Below are 15,647 nucleotides of genomic sequence, written 5' to 3'. Positions count from 1 at the left end.
ATATTTCCGTCATTAACGACGAATTTTTTACTCGCCTATCCGTCTAGTCAAAGAAGAAACGAAGCAAAATAAATAACACGCTTCAAGGGTTCCAGGTGAGTGTTACCTTCCCACCTCAATGTATCCAATGAGTTGATAGGCAGGTGATCATTTGGCGTCCCGCAACAAGTCGCCCAATATTGTTCAGTCATCACCTGCCAACTGGTACCTTCCAGCGCTATGGAGTTTTTGCTAACATCGCTGACAACACTATTTTGAAGAAGGGGGCGTTTAGCGATGTCACTTTAAAACAACAAGTGAACATTGTATGGCGAAGTTGAGGTACTTGGTTTTAATAACGTCAGATGGCATCCCATTGTTATGCTTTTGACGCTTCAAGACCACTTATCGAAACTCCGGCGCCTCAGCAGAAGTCTAGTTTTGTTTGACAACTATTCATCAAACTTCACTACTCCGTAGGCTGTGTAGGTACAAAAAACAACAGTGTAGGTAAAAGAAGTGTGCCTTTCGCTCAGTTCTGAAATACGCGGATGACAGATAACACGAACATGATCGCGATCACAAATAAGTTATGAGCCCCAGTTTGTGTTTGCGTTTGCCAATTTACATGTATACCATGTTTTGAATTTCCTTGAAAAAAGTGAAGGCAAGGCGGAATGTGAAAATACGCACAGCTCAATAGTAAGATGTAAGTATGCTAGTACTATAGCTGCAGCATAGCAAATGAACAGGCAACAGCTCAGGAATGTTTGGTGACTATTTTATCTGCCTGCTGCAGTAATATTGGCCTTAATGTTGTTATTGATCGCTTCAAGACACGCTGGCTTTGCTCACGGGGACTGGCTATGAGCAGCTGGTAGTCGCCGCTTGCTCACGGCCAATGGCCTTCGTGGGTACGCGCCGCCGTATAACAACGGGGCGGATTCCCCACCTCCACATTTTAAGGCATGGTACGATATCCTAAACTGGCAACCGCCTACCACTGCTCTTGCCGATGCTCGTTCGCGCAGAACAAGTTCGGTAATTTTTATTCAACAATTCTTTATCGTGTGCCCATTTTATCAGGGATGTATTGATTAGCATCCGCACGTAAACTACCCAGTTACGCGGACAATAAGCCCGCATGGATATCTATAAAGCTCTGCTTTAACTAAACCTGATGAAGGTGCATGCAGGGCCTAAAAACAGCGGCTGTTATTCATTCGAAAGTACATTTATAAGGAAGAGACTACTCCTTGACATCTGCCCAAATGCCGTGATGTGTGGCTACAAAAACACATTTGAGCTTTTCTTTATGGCCGTGTGGCGGCGGGTGTATGAATTCTAATGAGAAATTACTCATTTTTTAGACATTTGTATCACCGCAGTATTCACCTAAAACATTGAATAATACAGTTACCCTCTTAAACCTAAACTAAACAGACCAAATATCTATTATTGGCAGGGATCACGCGCAGAACCATACTTGTGAGATATCACTTAGCTTGGCACATAAGGGCAATTATACCACAATTATAATAGATGTAATTAATACAACGTGTACTGTGTTAACGTTGCCAATACTGGTGTTCTGGGAGCCCGTGACGTATGCGCCACTGTACAAAGCAAATGTTCCAGGTAAGGTAGTTAGCACACCGTCATTCGCCTTAGTATTAACGTCATTTCGTGGATGGGGAAAGAACGCCCCAGTAGCCATGGCGTCCGAGGTAACAATAACTTAATTCGCGTGAAAAAATGGCAGTGGCTATCAGCTATGCCAGGAATATAACATTCTAGTTCACTATAGCCAGGTTATACCTATAAAGATGTACGTTTCCTTGACTGAAGTTGTTTTGGTCATGTATGTCTATCAATCAGAGCCAGATTCTCATCTGTTATTACCCATTGACTGAACTCTTCCATAGGCCCCATCTTGACGGCTATGCTCCGTCTATAATGCCTGGCAGTCTGGCATCACCGTTTGGTGCCATTCCTTCGTTCGAGCGTCCTGCTGTTGACGTCATGGTTGACGCATCGGAAACTGCAACAGTTTGTATCTAGCGTTTGTCAGCCAATCGACTTCTTTTCCAAGCTTGCGTCCCCTGAGCTTCGGCAGAGAGCACCTTCGGCAGAGAGCTGCTAGCATTATATTCAGCCCTGAAGCACTTCCGCCTTCTACTTGAGGGACACACGTTTCATATTGTTACAAGCGATGTTTCAATTGACGCAGAAAGCACGTCGAAGACCAAGCTGTGTCCATATGAGAGTCCCAGCACGAGCTGCTTCTTCGTCGACTTCATCACGTCTCCTGACGCAGCCGAAGCCCGCTGGGCGACTTAAACATCGTGGCATGATCAATAGGGCTTTAAACGAACGACGTAGCGACTTCAGCTTTTGCAGAGCGACGGCCGCTTTTTGTGAGGCGAGTGATACGATAATTGAGCTCGCTAAGTTGGGCAAGAACGTTCAATGGTCCCTCGTAGTGGCACAGTAGATTTTGTGACAGACCCCGCTTCCTGACAGGCCCCCACAGCAAGACCAAATCTCTAGGCTGGTAAACGAAGTGACGGTGGTGGTCATCATACTGTGCTTTCGAGCGATCCTGGGACGCTAAGATGGGAATACGGGCAAGCCGGCGTGCTTCTTCGGCAAAGCATATTGTCTTAGCTACCGACGTATCTTCATCACTAGTGGCCGAAAACGGGAGGATGGTGTCCAGAGAGTATCGTGGGTGGCTAGCATAGAGCAGGAAGAATGGGCTAAAGCCAGTAGTCTTATGACTGGTGGTGTTGAAAGCGTAGGTAATGAATGGTAGTACACTGTCCCAGTTTTTATTATCTGCGTCGACGTACATGGGCAGCATGTTAGTTATCTCATGGTCGGTTCGTTCCGTTAGACCATTGGTTTTGGTATGAGGCGATGAATAGCGAAGATGACAAGCACATAAACGGAGCATCTTCTCCACGACGTCGGCGGTAAATTGGCGACCACGATCGCTGATAATACCTCGTGATGGTCCGATCCAACGGTTTCGATTATGGGATAGCGGAAAGCGGCCATGGAGATCAACGCCCACTTGCTCAAATGCTGCACGGGGTGGTGTGATTGGGTGAAGTTGCCCCGCTGCCGCACTTGTGGGGCGTTTGTAGCGCTGATACTGGGTGCACCTGGCGACGTACCACTCAGTAGTTGTTCGTATTTGTGACCAATAGAAGCGCTCTTGGGTGCGGTGGAGCATTCTCGCAGTTCTAAGATGACCGGAATCAGGGTCGTCGTGCATGGCCTGTAATATAAGATGGTATAGGCTCCTCGAAACAACAAGACGGAAGAAGGGGACCTTTTGAGGAAAAGTTTTTCTTCGAGAGCAGGCGATCACGCACACAAAATGGGTGTCCACCTGACCGATCTTGAGCCGCTGCGAGGAGAGGTTTCAAGGTTGGATCTCTTTGTTGTTCTTCTATAAACGTGGGAATGTCAGGAAAAGCCGTTTCAAGACGCGACGCAGTTCTCGAAATCATCGGCGTCAAACTCTGTCATCGGAAGAGGAAGGTGCGAAAGACAGCCTGCGCGCTTACGGCCAGTTTTGTATGTGACTGTAAAAGCATATTCTTCGAACCGTAGGGTCCATCGTGCAAGGCGGCCACACGGATCCTTGAGATTAACTAGCAGAGGGCATAGTGATCTGCGACAACGGTAAACGAGCGTCCATAAAGATACGATCGAAAGCGTTGTGTGGCGAAAACGACAGCGAGGCATTCCTGCTCCGTGACAGTATGATTGCGCTCTAGCTTACTAAGGAACCGACTCGCGTACGCCACGACGTGCTCCTTGCTGTCGCAGCGCTGACAGGAACCGCGCCAAATCGAACACCGCTTCCGCTTGCGTGTAGGAGTCGACAGAATCATCATGGTAGATTGGTTTTCATGGCTGCATAGCTGAATGCCGGCGATTCGCTGTCCCTTTAGGTCTTGGCTCTGCGGGTCCTGTAAATAGCGCGTGTGTGGCTGATCTCTACCATTCATATTACAGCGACAGCTCTAATCCTACACGCAGAAGCCTAGGAACCAATTTGGTTTCATCTAGGTGACATTGGAAATGAGTCAAGAACAAGGTGGGTCTTGGTTTGTACACTGATAAGACTCATCCAGTCTGCTATTTTAAGGTAATCTTGTGTATGACAGCATGACTAATAACCATGGCTAATAGCTTTTACCTCTCGAAGGTCATTGATTTCCTACAACGCAGTGAGTTAAAGGCATGCAAATGCCTCAGCTGAACACGTGGTATTAGCAATTCCACTCAAAGAGTTATCACTCATCAAACGGGGTAATTAACCATTGATGACTTTTTAAATCAGCCACTGCTTACAGAGTGTGACCATTTTGAATAGCCACCGTCATGCACTCCTTTTGCTGTTTACACGTTATGCTGTCTCATTTGCCTCTCCTGGGGCTCCCTTCGCCCCTCTCTTTTCGCACGGCCCTCCCTTGCTTTCACTCTCGTCCTTAAGTTTTGTGCAACCCTGGGCTCTCGTCACAACCTTTTATCTTCACTGAGGTCACACTGTGGCTCCTTCTTGCACTAACCTAATGTTGCGTAATCTTCAATCCTTGTGCACTACTTGTGCAGAGGCCACCATATCGCCAAACGGCAATATCGTAGCAGCGGCGGACTCCATCTACGAGCCAGGCTGCCTTTCTCACAAGACCCACGTGGCGGGTGCATACAATGGCCTGCTTTTGAACACCACGCTTGAGCATTTCGCTATGGCTGATGTCCCCATCTCATTCACACTAATCTCGGTGGTTGTAGTTCGTGCCATATATTCTCAAACTCTGCCCACCGACCTCAACGATAAACTCTCTGCCTCCCTCCTCTCCCTGAGACCCATCATAGAAACCGTTATATGGACATCTAGGTATGGTGGTATTAATTAGCGGGCACACAAGTTGGTTCGCGATTCTCTACACCGGGCCCCTCCAATCTTCTGATCAAGGCCACCCTCCGGTGACAAAGTCGTTATCTACAAGTATCAAGCCACACAGCACCACTCTCACGTGGACGAATTGCTGCAGGTACTTCCTTTTCCATCCCTCACACTCGCCGTCCTGCGAAAATTCATCTGAAATCGCTTCTCTCTCAGCGCGATTATTCCTCTTCCAGGAACAGGAACGTTACGACCGCTCCTGTTCAAACTGCCCTCACCTATGCGCTAATGTAGAACAATCTTTTTGGAAGCCCCATTGCTTTGCGTGCACCTACTCTTCGTACCGCACCGTTCTCCTGACGTGCTTGGCTGGGTTTGCCTCAGCTGACCGACAAACTAGCTCTGTTGCGACATGCCAAAGACTAGCTAGTTTTTTACCAAAGGGTGTTGCTCTGTTCAGTCCTACTCATCACCTCCACCATGGCACCTTCCTGATTCTTCCTTTAACGACCGCTTTCCGGCTGCGCATTCTTTCACTGCTGCCACAGAACCAAGTCCACTAGTCCATAGTTGGGTGTTACCTTCTCTGCTTTTTCCTGCCGCTTTGGAAAATAAACACAGAAAAAAATATTTGGCATCTTTAGCGCGCGCAATACGGCTTCCGGCGCATAATAATAATAATAATAATAATAATAATAATAATAATAATAATAATAATAATAATAATAATATTATAGTAATAATAATGACAGTAAAAATAATTGGTTCACAGGAAGGGAAAGGTGCACTATCTGTTACACTTGTTTCTAGGGGCACTTTAACCGCGCCGTGAGAGATGGGAGCAAGGTGGGGGTGAAAGCGTAAAGAGAAGGAGGAGCCATTTACTGCACCCCTTGCTGCACAGCGCCCCAAGACGTAATAAGGTTACCACCAACGGCGCGTTTTAGCGGGCCACCCCAAGTGGTCGTCACTTTCTTGATCTGGGTGGCGAACGGTCTATTGATGAAAGAACAGCCGGCTCCGGTGTCCACTAAGGCAATAACCGTGAGGCTGTCGATATACGTGTACTTCAAGTTCACTTGTTCATGTCCTAGCGTTGCGCGTGGGCCATGGGCTCAGGTTTCGTCTTTTCAGGTACTGAAGTCGCGGTCGAGGCACAGCGTTGTGACTTTCCTGGGTGTCAGCCTGGACACTGGTTGTGTCGTTGTGGATTCTTTCGTCGGGCGTAGCGGCGATGTAAACCTTGCAACATCATCACTCGTAGTCAGTGGAAGATCTTCGTTAGTTCGCCATATAGCAACCTTACCTCAGTTTCCTTGGACGTAACTACAACTCGGGGACACAAATCGGGTGCTTTATGGAGATGGAAAGGGATAGCAACGGTTTCACTCTGCCCTGAGCAAAACGTCCTCGAATTTTGGTCGTTCCCTAAGACAGGGTCTTGGGTAGTCGATGCGGAACCGCGCTGGCCTGCGCTTCTATACAGGCAGTGGCGTAGAAGAGTGGCGTGGAAGGTGGCCTGCCACACCGCAGTGGAAGCATAGTGGGTGGCTATTCGCAGCCCTTCCATGCGCCCCACTTCCTGGGGGTTGATGATCGTTCGCTGGCTTGGTGGCCAGGGGCCAAGGAGCGTCCTTTAGTATCTGGTTGCTAGCGTTGTGGGGCCTTAAAAGGTATCGCTGGAACGCAGAACGGTGTAAGACGGCAGCGTAATTCATCGCTGTGGGTTCGTCCGTGGATGCAGCTGCAGCCGTCGCTTTATTCGTCGCTATTGCTTGCGGAATATATTGCAGTTATCTCCTCATGTAATGAGGCGTCATAATGCCCTGTGTGCAAGACTGGAATTGACTGGTTGTACTGACGGGTCCTTGTTTTCAAGCTCTACTCTACATTGGCTGCTTCCTGGCAGGTTTCCGCCATATTTGGCGACTGGCGTACAGGACCGGCAAAAAGATTTTCTTTTACACCGCGCATCATGCAGTTATTCTTGATTATGTTGGGATCGGCACTGTCGAAGAGACGTTTCATCGCTTCAACGTAAACAAGAATGGACTCATTTGGTAGTTTAATCCTGGATTGAAGGAGATACAGAGCTCCTTTTACGACACTCGAAAACGCCCTCAAACCATCCGTATAAAAGTGTCTCAATCGTGCGAAGAAGCTTCGGGTTTTCAATCAGACTCGCGCAGATCCCTAAGTGAGAAATAAATTGCCTCAACGTTGCTGTGTCGTGCCAAGTGTTGAATAATGCCGCACACTCCAAAATGTCAAGCCAGTCTTCCACGTCATCGTCAGGCCGTTCTCGTAAGCTTGGGGGTCACGGGTCTGGACGAAACGTTGAGGCTGTGCCTGCTCGGGTGGTTCCGTCTTCAGCGGCATAGTCCTGTTGCTAGGGGTTCATCACCTCCACCAGATATCACGCTGCGGTGACAATGCGTAATACCAAAGGTAGACACACTTGTAGCACTGAAATTAACTTTATTAGGCTGACTTTCGACCTCAAAACTGAACATATTGGCGGCAGCGATAGCAGCAAACGTGCTTTCTGGTAAACGAATTACTAACTTCATCACTACGAGAAACGCTCAATTTGAAGGCGACGAGGAGACATCTTCGTAAAGCCGGAAACGGTGACTAGCCTAATCAGAACCTTGTGGAAACCTGCGCGAATAGCCAGTTATCTTAGTGATAGATTTCGGCGCGTCTTGCTCGACAAAGAAAATGAAGCATCTCCATAACAATCATGAACAAACAAAATACACAGAATTGATCTGTGCTCTAGAATCAGTGACATACTGACGGCTGTCGGAAAACAACAAACAAAAATTTGAAAAGTAAGCGGCGCTATTTCTTTTAAGAAATGTGCCGGCATTCGGAGGAACGGGTGTGGTTAATGAAGGCTAACTGCTTGGGACTAAGTCAAATTGTGCTGCCGAATTCTATTTGAGGCGAATTCTTTCGGCACCGCGCGTCAATACAATCGATCGTACTGCATTTTCAGAACGACTCTGAAAACAAGTGTCACTGGTTGAACGCAACAATAAATCTCCCTTCGCGACAGAAATTTTCCACGGCCTGTCATTTACCGAGCAATTTAGCGGGTCATCACTGAAGGCTCTATTCTTGTGTTTAGTAGCCACAACACTATACTCGAGACCATTGCATTATCGCCGCAGTATATACAGAATTGCACAATAATACCGGATCTTCGATATCAGAATAGCCCCACTTTATCATTGCACTTACGATTCTTGCCATATAAATTGTCTGAGTGGTCATCAAATGCGAATTTTAACTCTTAAGGATGAGTAGCCCTCAATCAATGCTGCACTACGAAACAATCGTTTGAAGGTACCCGAAGTCCTTGCCCCTACCACGACAGGATCCGAGAACTCATAGTTGTTTGCCAGATGCGACGGTACGTTAACCAGTAGGCAGTTAACGTGACCAAGATCCGCGACGAACGAATTCAATGCTAGGGGTAGCAGACTTTCGGAAACGGTTGCGTCTTTACAGTGCGCAGTTGTGTATCAGCCCCATTATCAGCTAATTGTACTCATTTCAGGTTGAAGCCCTCTCCAATATGCCTGCAATTAACCTGGCCCTCTGCTAGTTGCATCCATTTTATTTTTGCGAAATTCTTAACCTAATGCGCACTACTAAATTTCTGGCGCCCCCGGCTACACTTCCTTTCCCTTGGATAGATAGATGGATTTATTGAAAGGAAAAGGCAGAGAGGTTGGCCCGAATAATTCAAATCTGGCCTGCTACTCTGCACTGGGGAAGGGAAAGGAGAGACGAAAGAAGGTCATGATGGGTGACGATGTGGGAGAAGGCATATGAAATATATATACAGACACAGCAGCTTGCTTTACAAGCGCGAATCAAGTCCGCTGGCGCTCTAGTAACGGCAAAGAGCACGCACTGCCTGGACGCCCTTCCCCTTGTCCTGCCAAGCGCCCATCCTTAGAACCCGAATTATACAATTAGCGATCATCGGTTATCCCATTTTCTCAAGACATGTCCTGCCCATGCCAATTTCTTCCTGATTTCCGCTGGAATATCTTCAACTCGAGTTGTGAGTTGTTTATTTGACACACTCTTTACGCTGCGTTTCTCTTAACGTTACACCTGTATGTTTCTGGTCATAGCACTCTGCGTTGTTCAAGATTTAGCATAACCTTCACTAATATTCATATAAATTGCAATAAAATGTTGCATAATTAGTGTATAAAGCGCCTCAAATATTTAAAAGCCTCCAGACGGAGTCTAATAATTCCAGTGTCTGCCAAACGCGCGTTCGAGCAGGAGGCGCTGCTGTATAATTTGCCCCTGGTAAGAGAGCGCTGTTCAGCTAATGCAATTCAACTTGTTAATCTTGGAGCTAATCAATACAACTTTGCCACACCAAAACATGTATCGGCGTCACAAGATTTATAAAGAAAATAGCTATGGTTAAATGGGCTTAAAACACGCATGGCGAGAAATGGCTCTTGTTTCCTTTGTTTCGTACCCCGCCGGGGTGGCGCAGTGGTTACGACGCTCGACTACTGTTCCCAAGGACGCGGGATCGAATCCCGGCCTCGGCGGCAGCTTTCCGATGGAGGCGAAAAGCAAGGCGTCCGTGTGCTGTGCGATGTCAGCGCACGTTAAAGAACCCCAGGTGGTCGAAATTTCCGAAGTCCTCCACTACGGCGTCTCTCATAGCCTGAGTTGCTTTGGGACTTTAAACCCCACAAGCCAACCAACCAACCTTTGTTTTGTAAATACAACCTGTTCAACAGACGCCATCTTGCATGTCACGTGATCGTTCATCTTATTTAGAGTAAGTCACTTTTCAAGGTCGAGGTTATTATACATAGTCAAGCGGGAAGTCGTGGTGTCATGTACCCGTTTAAGTTATCAAACAACACTGGGCAAGGCCTGTCGCTAGAAAGGCTAAGTCCCGGTTCAATCTTGGCTCAACTTCCAAGCTTACCGACACGGAACCAGCGGCCCCTGAATTTGTACCTGGAGCAATGGAGCTACCACTTCAAAAGCGCCGGAATCTGGCTGGAAGGAAAAACGGAACTCCCTGAGCTGTGCTTCAAAATCTGTTTATGCATTTCTCAAAAAGTAAGCTTTTTCATAATTGCTCTTGGCAGCCACATCGACAGCTTCTGATAATCGCTTAATGTGCACGAAAACGTTTTTCAGGCCAGTATTGCTGTCATGCATGGTTCTTACCGCGATGATCGCAGCACAAAAGTTGGCTCCGGCCTCCTCTTTACCAGCCTCATTCGTTGACGCTTGCAGGATACTTTGGAGAAGCAGCTCCAACTCCTCTTTTTGCAGGGAATCTGGGTCTGCGCAAAGGGATGGCCTCGTGAATTCCTTCAGTGTAGAGGTAGCGCGAACCAATCAAAGTAAAAGACAAAAATGCGCAAACAAACATATTTATGTGGTCAGAGCAGATCTAGCTGCTAAATTTGACTCCTCTAGAAGTGACACTGATATTGAAGCCTAGTTCTGATTTATGCAATCAGCAGCGCCAAAAAAAAGAGAGCAGCTGTTAAGTTCTGTCTTCGTTATCGCGTGGGGTAGTTGATTCATCATAATCATTGTCATCAGCCTGAATACACGCACCTAAAAGCAATGGTCATATCATTCCATTGCCTCTGAAGCTGCATACTTGTGATCCCCGCCAACTGCATCTCATCCACTCGCTTGAATTTTGTAGCTCCCATCTGCTTGTTTTCCGTTGGAATTCAAATCACCTTTATGGTCAGTCAGGTATCTTTGCAATCATGTCCTATTCATGCCCAGTTCTTCAATTTGATTTAGACTAGAATGCCATTGACTCGATCTATTTCTTTGACACATTGTGCGCGGTTTCCATTTCTCAGCGTTACAGCTACCCTATTGCATTCCATAGTCTCTGCGCAGGCTTTAATGTATATATTTCGGCGCTTCTTCTAAGCCCTCTACCGCGCTCGGTCTAACACCAAAACTCGGAAGAACGCCTGCGGACGTACACTACATTTAGGGGCCCTCCAACGTGGTCAGCAGATAACTGGTAAGGCTCCACCTGGCTCTTTAATACGGATGCGTTTATCCCTCCCAGGTAACCACTGAAGATGCGACTGTCGCGTCATTTTCCCTTCGCTGGGATATAGAGACTCAACAAGAGACATTCGGTTCCGCAAATGCATACCATTCTGGGCCTTTTCAATGAGGCTGCACCTTGAAGGCCGGTTTGTAGCCAAATGATTCGATGGTTCTTTTCCTTCTACCGTGGGGGCCTTTGCTTGGTGTGGTTTAGGGCACTGCACGTTGGGGAGAAGCAGTAAAGTGCAAGATAACATTTTTGACTGTGTGGCAGAAGCTCACATTCAGGCTAACCGTAACTACTTACTTTGCCGTCCTGGCCCTTTTTAGTGACGTTGCTCCTTGAAGGCTGGCCGGCCGCCGACGGACTCGATGGCTCTTTTTCCTGTAGCGTGGAGGCTTTGGCTTGGGGTGAATGAGGGCGCTGCATGTTAGGGAGAGGCAGTGAAGCGCAAGATAACATTTTTGCCTTTCTGGCAGAAGCTTATATTTTAGACTAAAATTTATTAATTTGATAACTGTATCACGTGGGGTTATCACACAATCCGCCTGACAACGAGCCCACGCGCCTTTTCCCTTTCTTTCGTTGCAGCCGCAGCTCTAAAACGCAGGGGAATAACGGCTGAGAGCTTTTCCTGGCCTAACGTGCTGATGTGTCGCGTGCTGCTTGAGTCCAACAGTACATGGTGTCAGAATTGGCCCCACCTGTCCAGCAGGATCGAACCAGTAACGGAAGGAATGGGCTTCGTCAAACCGCTGGGACCACATCAGCTGATAGGAAGTGTCAAAATAAACTAGCTTGTCTTCAAGCAGAAACTGCGACTGTTCCTGGTAGGGATATCGACTGAAAGCCCAAAGACAGCGGCGGTCAAAGTGGCGATCATTCTCAGCATGACCGAGGACAAAGCACTCGACGTCTGAACAACTTCAGCTTCACAGAAGGTGAGCGCAAAGATTATTACTACACACTGCTCAATAAATTTGACGCGTACTTCCATGAAAAGAAAAACGAAATCAACGAAAGGCACGTGTTTTGTATACACTTAAAGGCACGTGTTTAACCGTTTTGCATAAGACTTAAATACCAAGCTAAGCTCTGCCACTTTAGTGCTCTCGGAGAATCCATGGTACGTCACCAGATTGTCTTTGGCACTAATAGTACGACCCTCCGGAAGAAGATGCTCCGAAATAAGAGTCTCATATTGCAGAGATCAGATTAAATGTGTAAGGCCGGGGAGGATGTAGCGCAGCAGAATGCTTTATGGCGCAAAGAAAGTCTGCAAGCCTACGCCGCAAGAAACGAGGTAGGTAGGTTTTTGTAAGCAATGCAGCCGGACACACGCGCCACGACAATGTCCAGTTTAAGGGAAGCGCTGCTACTCCCGCAACAGAATGAACCACTTCTCGGTATGCTGCAGAAATCGCCAAGTCAATCAAATACATGAAGAACTGGAAGCTGGACGTCAGTAAACGAGGAGTCAATAGGCAAGCCGTGCTAGATTGGATGGTGCGAGGCCATATTTCTAGACTTCAAGTCAATTTCTAAGTTTATTCTGGCTGCCAGGCAAACTTCCTCCCCTAAGCATTTTTCAACGCGTTAGCAGTAGAACGCTTCTGCGCAAACGCACAGCGGTCCTAACTGCCTACAACAGCTCCGTAATCAAGCACGTCGGCATCGCCACAGCATTGCTAGCTGTTAACGGAGCAAAGCAGGATAACTTTTTTTGTCGTGAAAAAAGGCCGACAAGCAATTATTTAAACATGCCTGTATTTTGGCCTCATCCCAACGGCTGTCGATGCTGTTAATTAGGATGGGCGTGGCGATTCGTGCCCCGAAGACCAAACTGCCCCGCATCTTTTGCGTGGGATCGGCGGCTTGAAACGACAGTACACATGTTACTGCCTGGGGCGTTTCCAGGGGTACAACCAGCCCGAAGGCTATGCTTCTCTTAAGATAACCACTACGTGAAGAGCCCAACCGCATGGATAAGGCACCCGTCATCAAATCCATTGGTCATAAGTAATAAGGGATAAGTCCATTGGTCATAGTAAGTAAAAAAATGGAAGCCTGAGGGTGTGCATGGACCCTAGAGAAGTGAAGAAACAAATCATTTGCGAACGTTTTGCGATCCTGGACGTGTAGATATTGAGTGCGAACTGTCTGGGCGTGAACTCTGGCTTCCATTAAATAACACTCTATGAAGCCACGCCACAGATATGCATGTTTGTGACTCCGTTCGGCCTATATGGATTCTTGCGTCTCCTTTTCGGGATTTCTTCCGCCAGTGAGGTCTTTCAGAAGACGCTCAAAAGATTTTTGAAGGCCTGGCAGGCAGGCGTACGTGTCTATGTCGACGATGTCTTAATCTGGGGTAACAGCAATCAGCAGCATGATGAGCGCCTGCGAGCCGCTATAGGATGGGCAGAATAAGCTGGACTCACCTTAAAACGCCAAAAGTGCGTCTTCGGTGTAAAATAAATGAAGTTTCTTGGTGGTGTCATCAGCGGTTATAAATTCGGCTTAGCGCTGAAGTGCTGATCTACTTTGAACCGTTCGAGCTTCGCCGCCCAGAAGACAAAATTTTAGTTCGTAGAATGCTAGGTGTCGTTAGCTACATCCGATGTATCTGCCTCGACTCAGCGATAAAATTTCCTTGCTGCGCCTCTTAGAAACAGAAACCGTCGTTTTCGACTGGACTTCAGCTCATCAGCGTGATTGAAAAGAAATCTGGAAAGCTTTAACATTGTTATTCGTCTTCGACGCACAGACGGAAACAAAAATTTTAGTTCACGCATTGCGCTTGCGGTAGACGCAGCATTTTTACAGAAGCATGGCAGTGATTCACGCCCAGTCATGTACGCTTCGCGAGCGTTACGCAATAGCGAAACGCGGTACTCTCAAATCGAGAAATCCTCATCATTGTGTTTTCATACGAAAAGTCTTATCGGCTGGTATAAAGCCGCAGGATTGCCATTCAAACGGATCACAGGCCTTTGTAGGCAATCACAAAGAACATCGAAGATATGCCACTCCCTACGATAACGGCCGATCACCTCACGTCGGTCGTCCGTGTTTTGTACAGTGTGCCGCGTGCGTTCGTCGTAATCACTCACATGGACACTGCACCCGCGAGGCTTCTACGTATGTACTGTGCCTGAACCGTTGTGCCTCTGTACTTCGTACTATTGCGGAGGCCCGCCCGATGTGCCGAATGCTCAGTGACGTAAGACATTTGTGGGCGAGTCTCAATGAAACTATTGTATACTATGCCATAATGCATGTAATTCTTATCTTTTTTACCTACTCTACCCTTTCTTCTTATCGCTCACCTCTAATTTCCTCTACCGCTTCCTTACTATCACTTTCATTCCGCCGGCCCATGTCAGGTGCTTCAGATATCAGTTAGCAGATACAGGTGATGGAAAACATTTTTCTCCTTTTTTCTTATGTAATAAAATGACCACCGCAACATATGCCGCCAAGATTACAGCGTTTCTTTATCAGTCTTCTCGATACGAATCTGATGGGCAGTTTGTTCCTGGCTAAGACCTGCTTTTGGCGGACATGCCCTCCCGTGCTGCTGCTCTTCCTGCAGACCTGAAATCAATTCAATACGTCGATGTACTTGCCGTGCAATTCGACTCGATCAGAGTAAGCACACAACAAAGCAACGCCTTCGAAGTGAGGCACTAGCGGACCCATACTTAGGCGAAAACTTACAACAGATGGCGCAGAGAGCTAAGATTAAAGAAGAGTTAAAGCCATTTGTAGTCGAGCTATCGGTAGTGGATTAAATACTGTTGAAAGAATGCAAAATCGCCGTACCAAAAACACTGCCAGTAGAGGTGATGCAAACGTTTCATGCAGGACATCTCGGATTAAATAAGATTAAGGCCATAGCTCGTGTTCTGATCTTCTGGCCAGACATGGGCCGTGCAATTCAGACGCTTGTTCGCAAATGCAGCGCTTGCCTGAACTATCCATACAAGCAACCATCCGAGCCTTTTATTTTGTGGCCGATACCTAGGGAGCCGTGGCACAGGGTAGGAATCGATTTCTTTTATTTGCTGGTGATATATACGTAGCTGTGTTTCATGCGCATTCTAACTTTCCAGACCTGATGGTCGCTGTTACGACTGCGCGTGAGTTCATTACGAAGATCTTGGCTGTATTCGCACAGGACGGAAATTCCTCCCAAATGTGTACCGACAATGGGCTTCAATTTGCTTCCCAAGAATTTGCGGATTTTGCACGCAGGTGCGACTTCGTCCATATTACTTGAAGCCTTGCATTTTCACGGTTGAATTGTTTGGCATTAAATGACTGCAAATAGCGAAGTGCATTTTGAAAAAATAAGAAAACTGCGGAGCCTCGTGACGACTCCTGGATGAGTGTTTTATCCCATAGAGCGGTTCTGTTATAGGATGGCCAATCACCAGGAGAATTGTTGCAAGGTCGTCGGCTGCGCACCACTCTACCTGAATGCTGAAGACAAAGCGCCCTGTAGTGAAGCACCGCAAGACATCCAAGAGCAAGCCACTGCCTCCATGCCAGCAAGGAGACAAGGTACGGGTTCGCAACGACCGCCAGTGTTCGCGCAAAGCGATTGTTTTCCAGAAGGTGGCTACTCGGTCGCACATCGTAAGAACAGAC

The 15,647-nt window shown here is 47.3% G+C and overlaps 1 protein-coding gene across 1 annotated transcript in view; it reads right to left on the bottom strand.

The window, feature by feature from the left end:
- The window catches only part of LOC146188466 (uncharacterized), a 35,622-nt gene that overhangs the window by 2,700 nt on the left and 17,275 nt on the right, over positions 1-15,647 (bottom strand). The window contains exons 5-7 of the mRNA XM_084603109.1: positions 11,301-11,417; positions 11,100-11,211; positions 10,133-10,251 (exon numbers count right to left, since the gene is read on the bottom strand). Of these exons, the coding sequence (XP_084459235.1) occupies positions 10,133-10,251; positions 11,100-11,211; positions 11,301-11,417 (348 nt within the window). The remainder of the gene's footprint in view (positions 1-10,132; positions 10,252-11,099; positions 11,212-11,300; positions 11,418-15,647) is intronic.

This window comes from Amblyomma maculatum, chromosome 5, assembly GCF_055883805.1.
Source record: "Amblyomma maculatum isolate TAMU_Amacu chromosome 5, ASM5588380v1, whole genome shotgun sequence".
Lineage (NCBI taxonomy): Eukaryota > Metazoa > Arthropoda > Arachnida > Ixodida > Ixodidae > Amblyomma > Amblyomma maculatum.
Note: the sequence above shows the minus strand (reverse complement) of the source record. Positions and strands in the feature narration are given on the sequence as shown.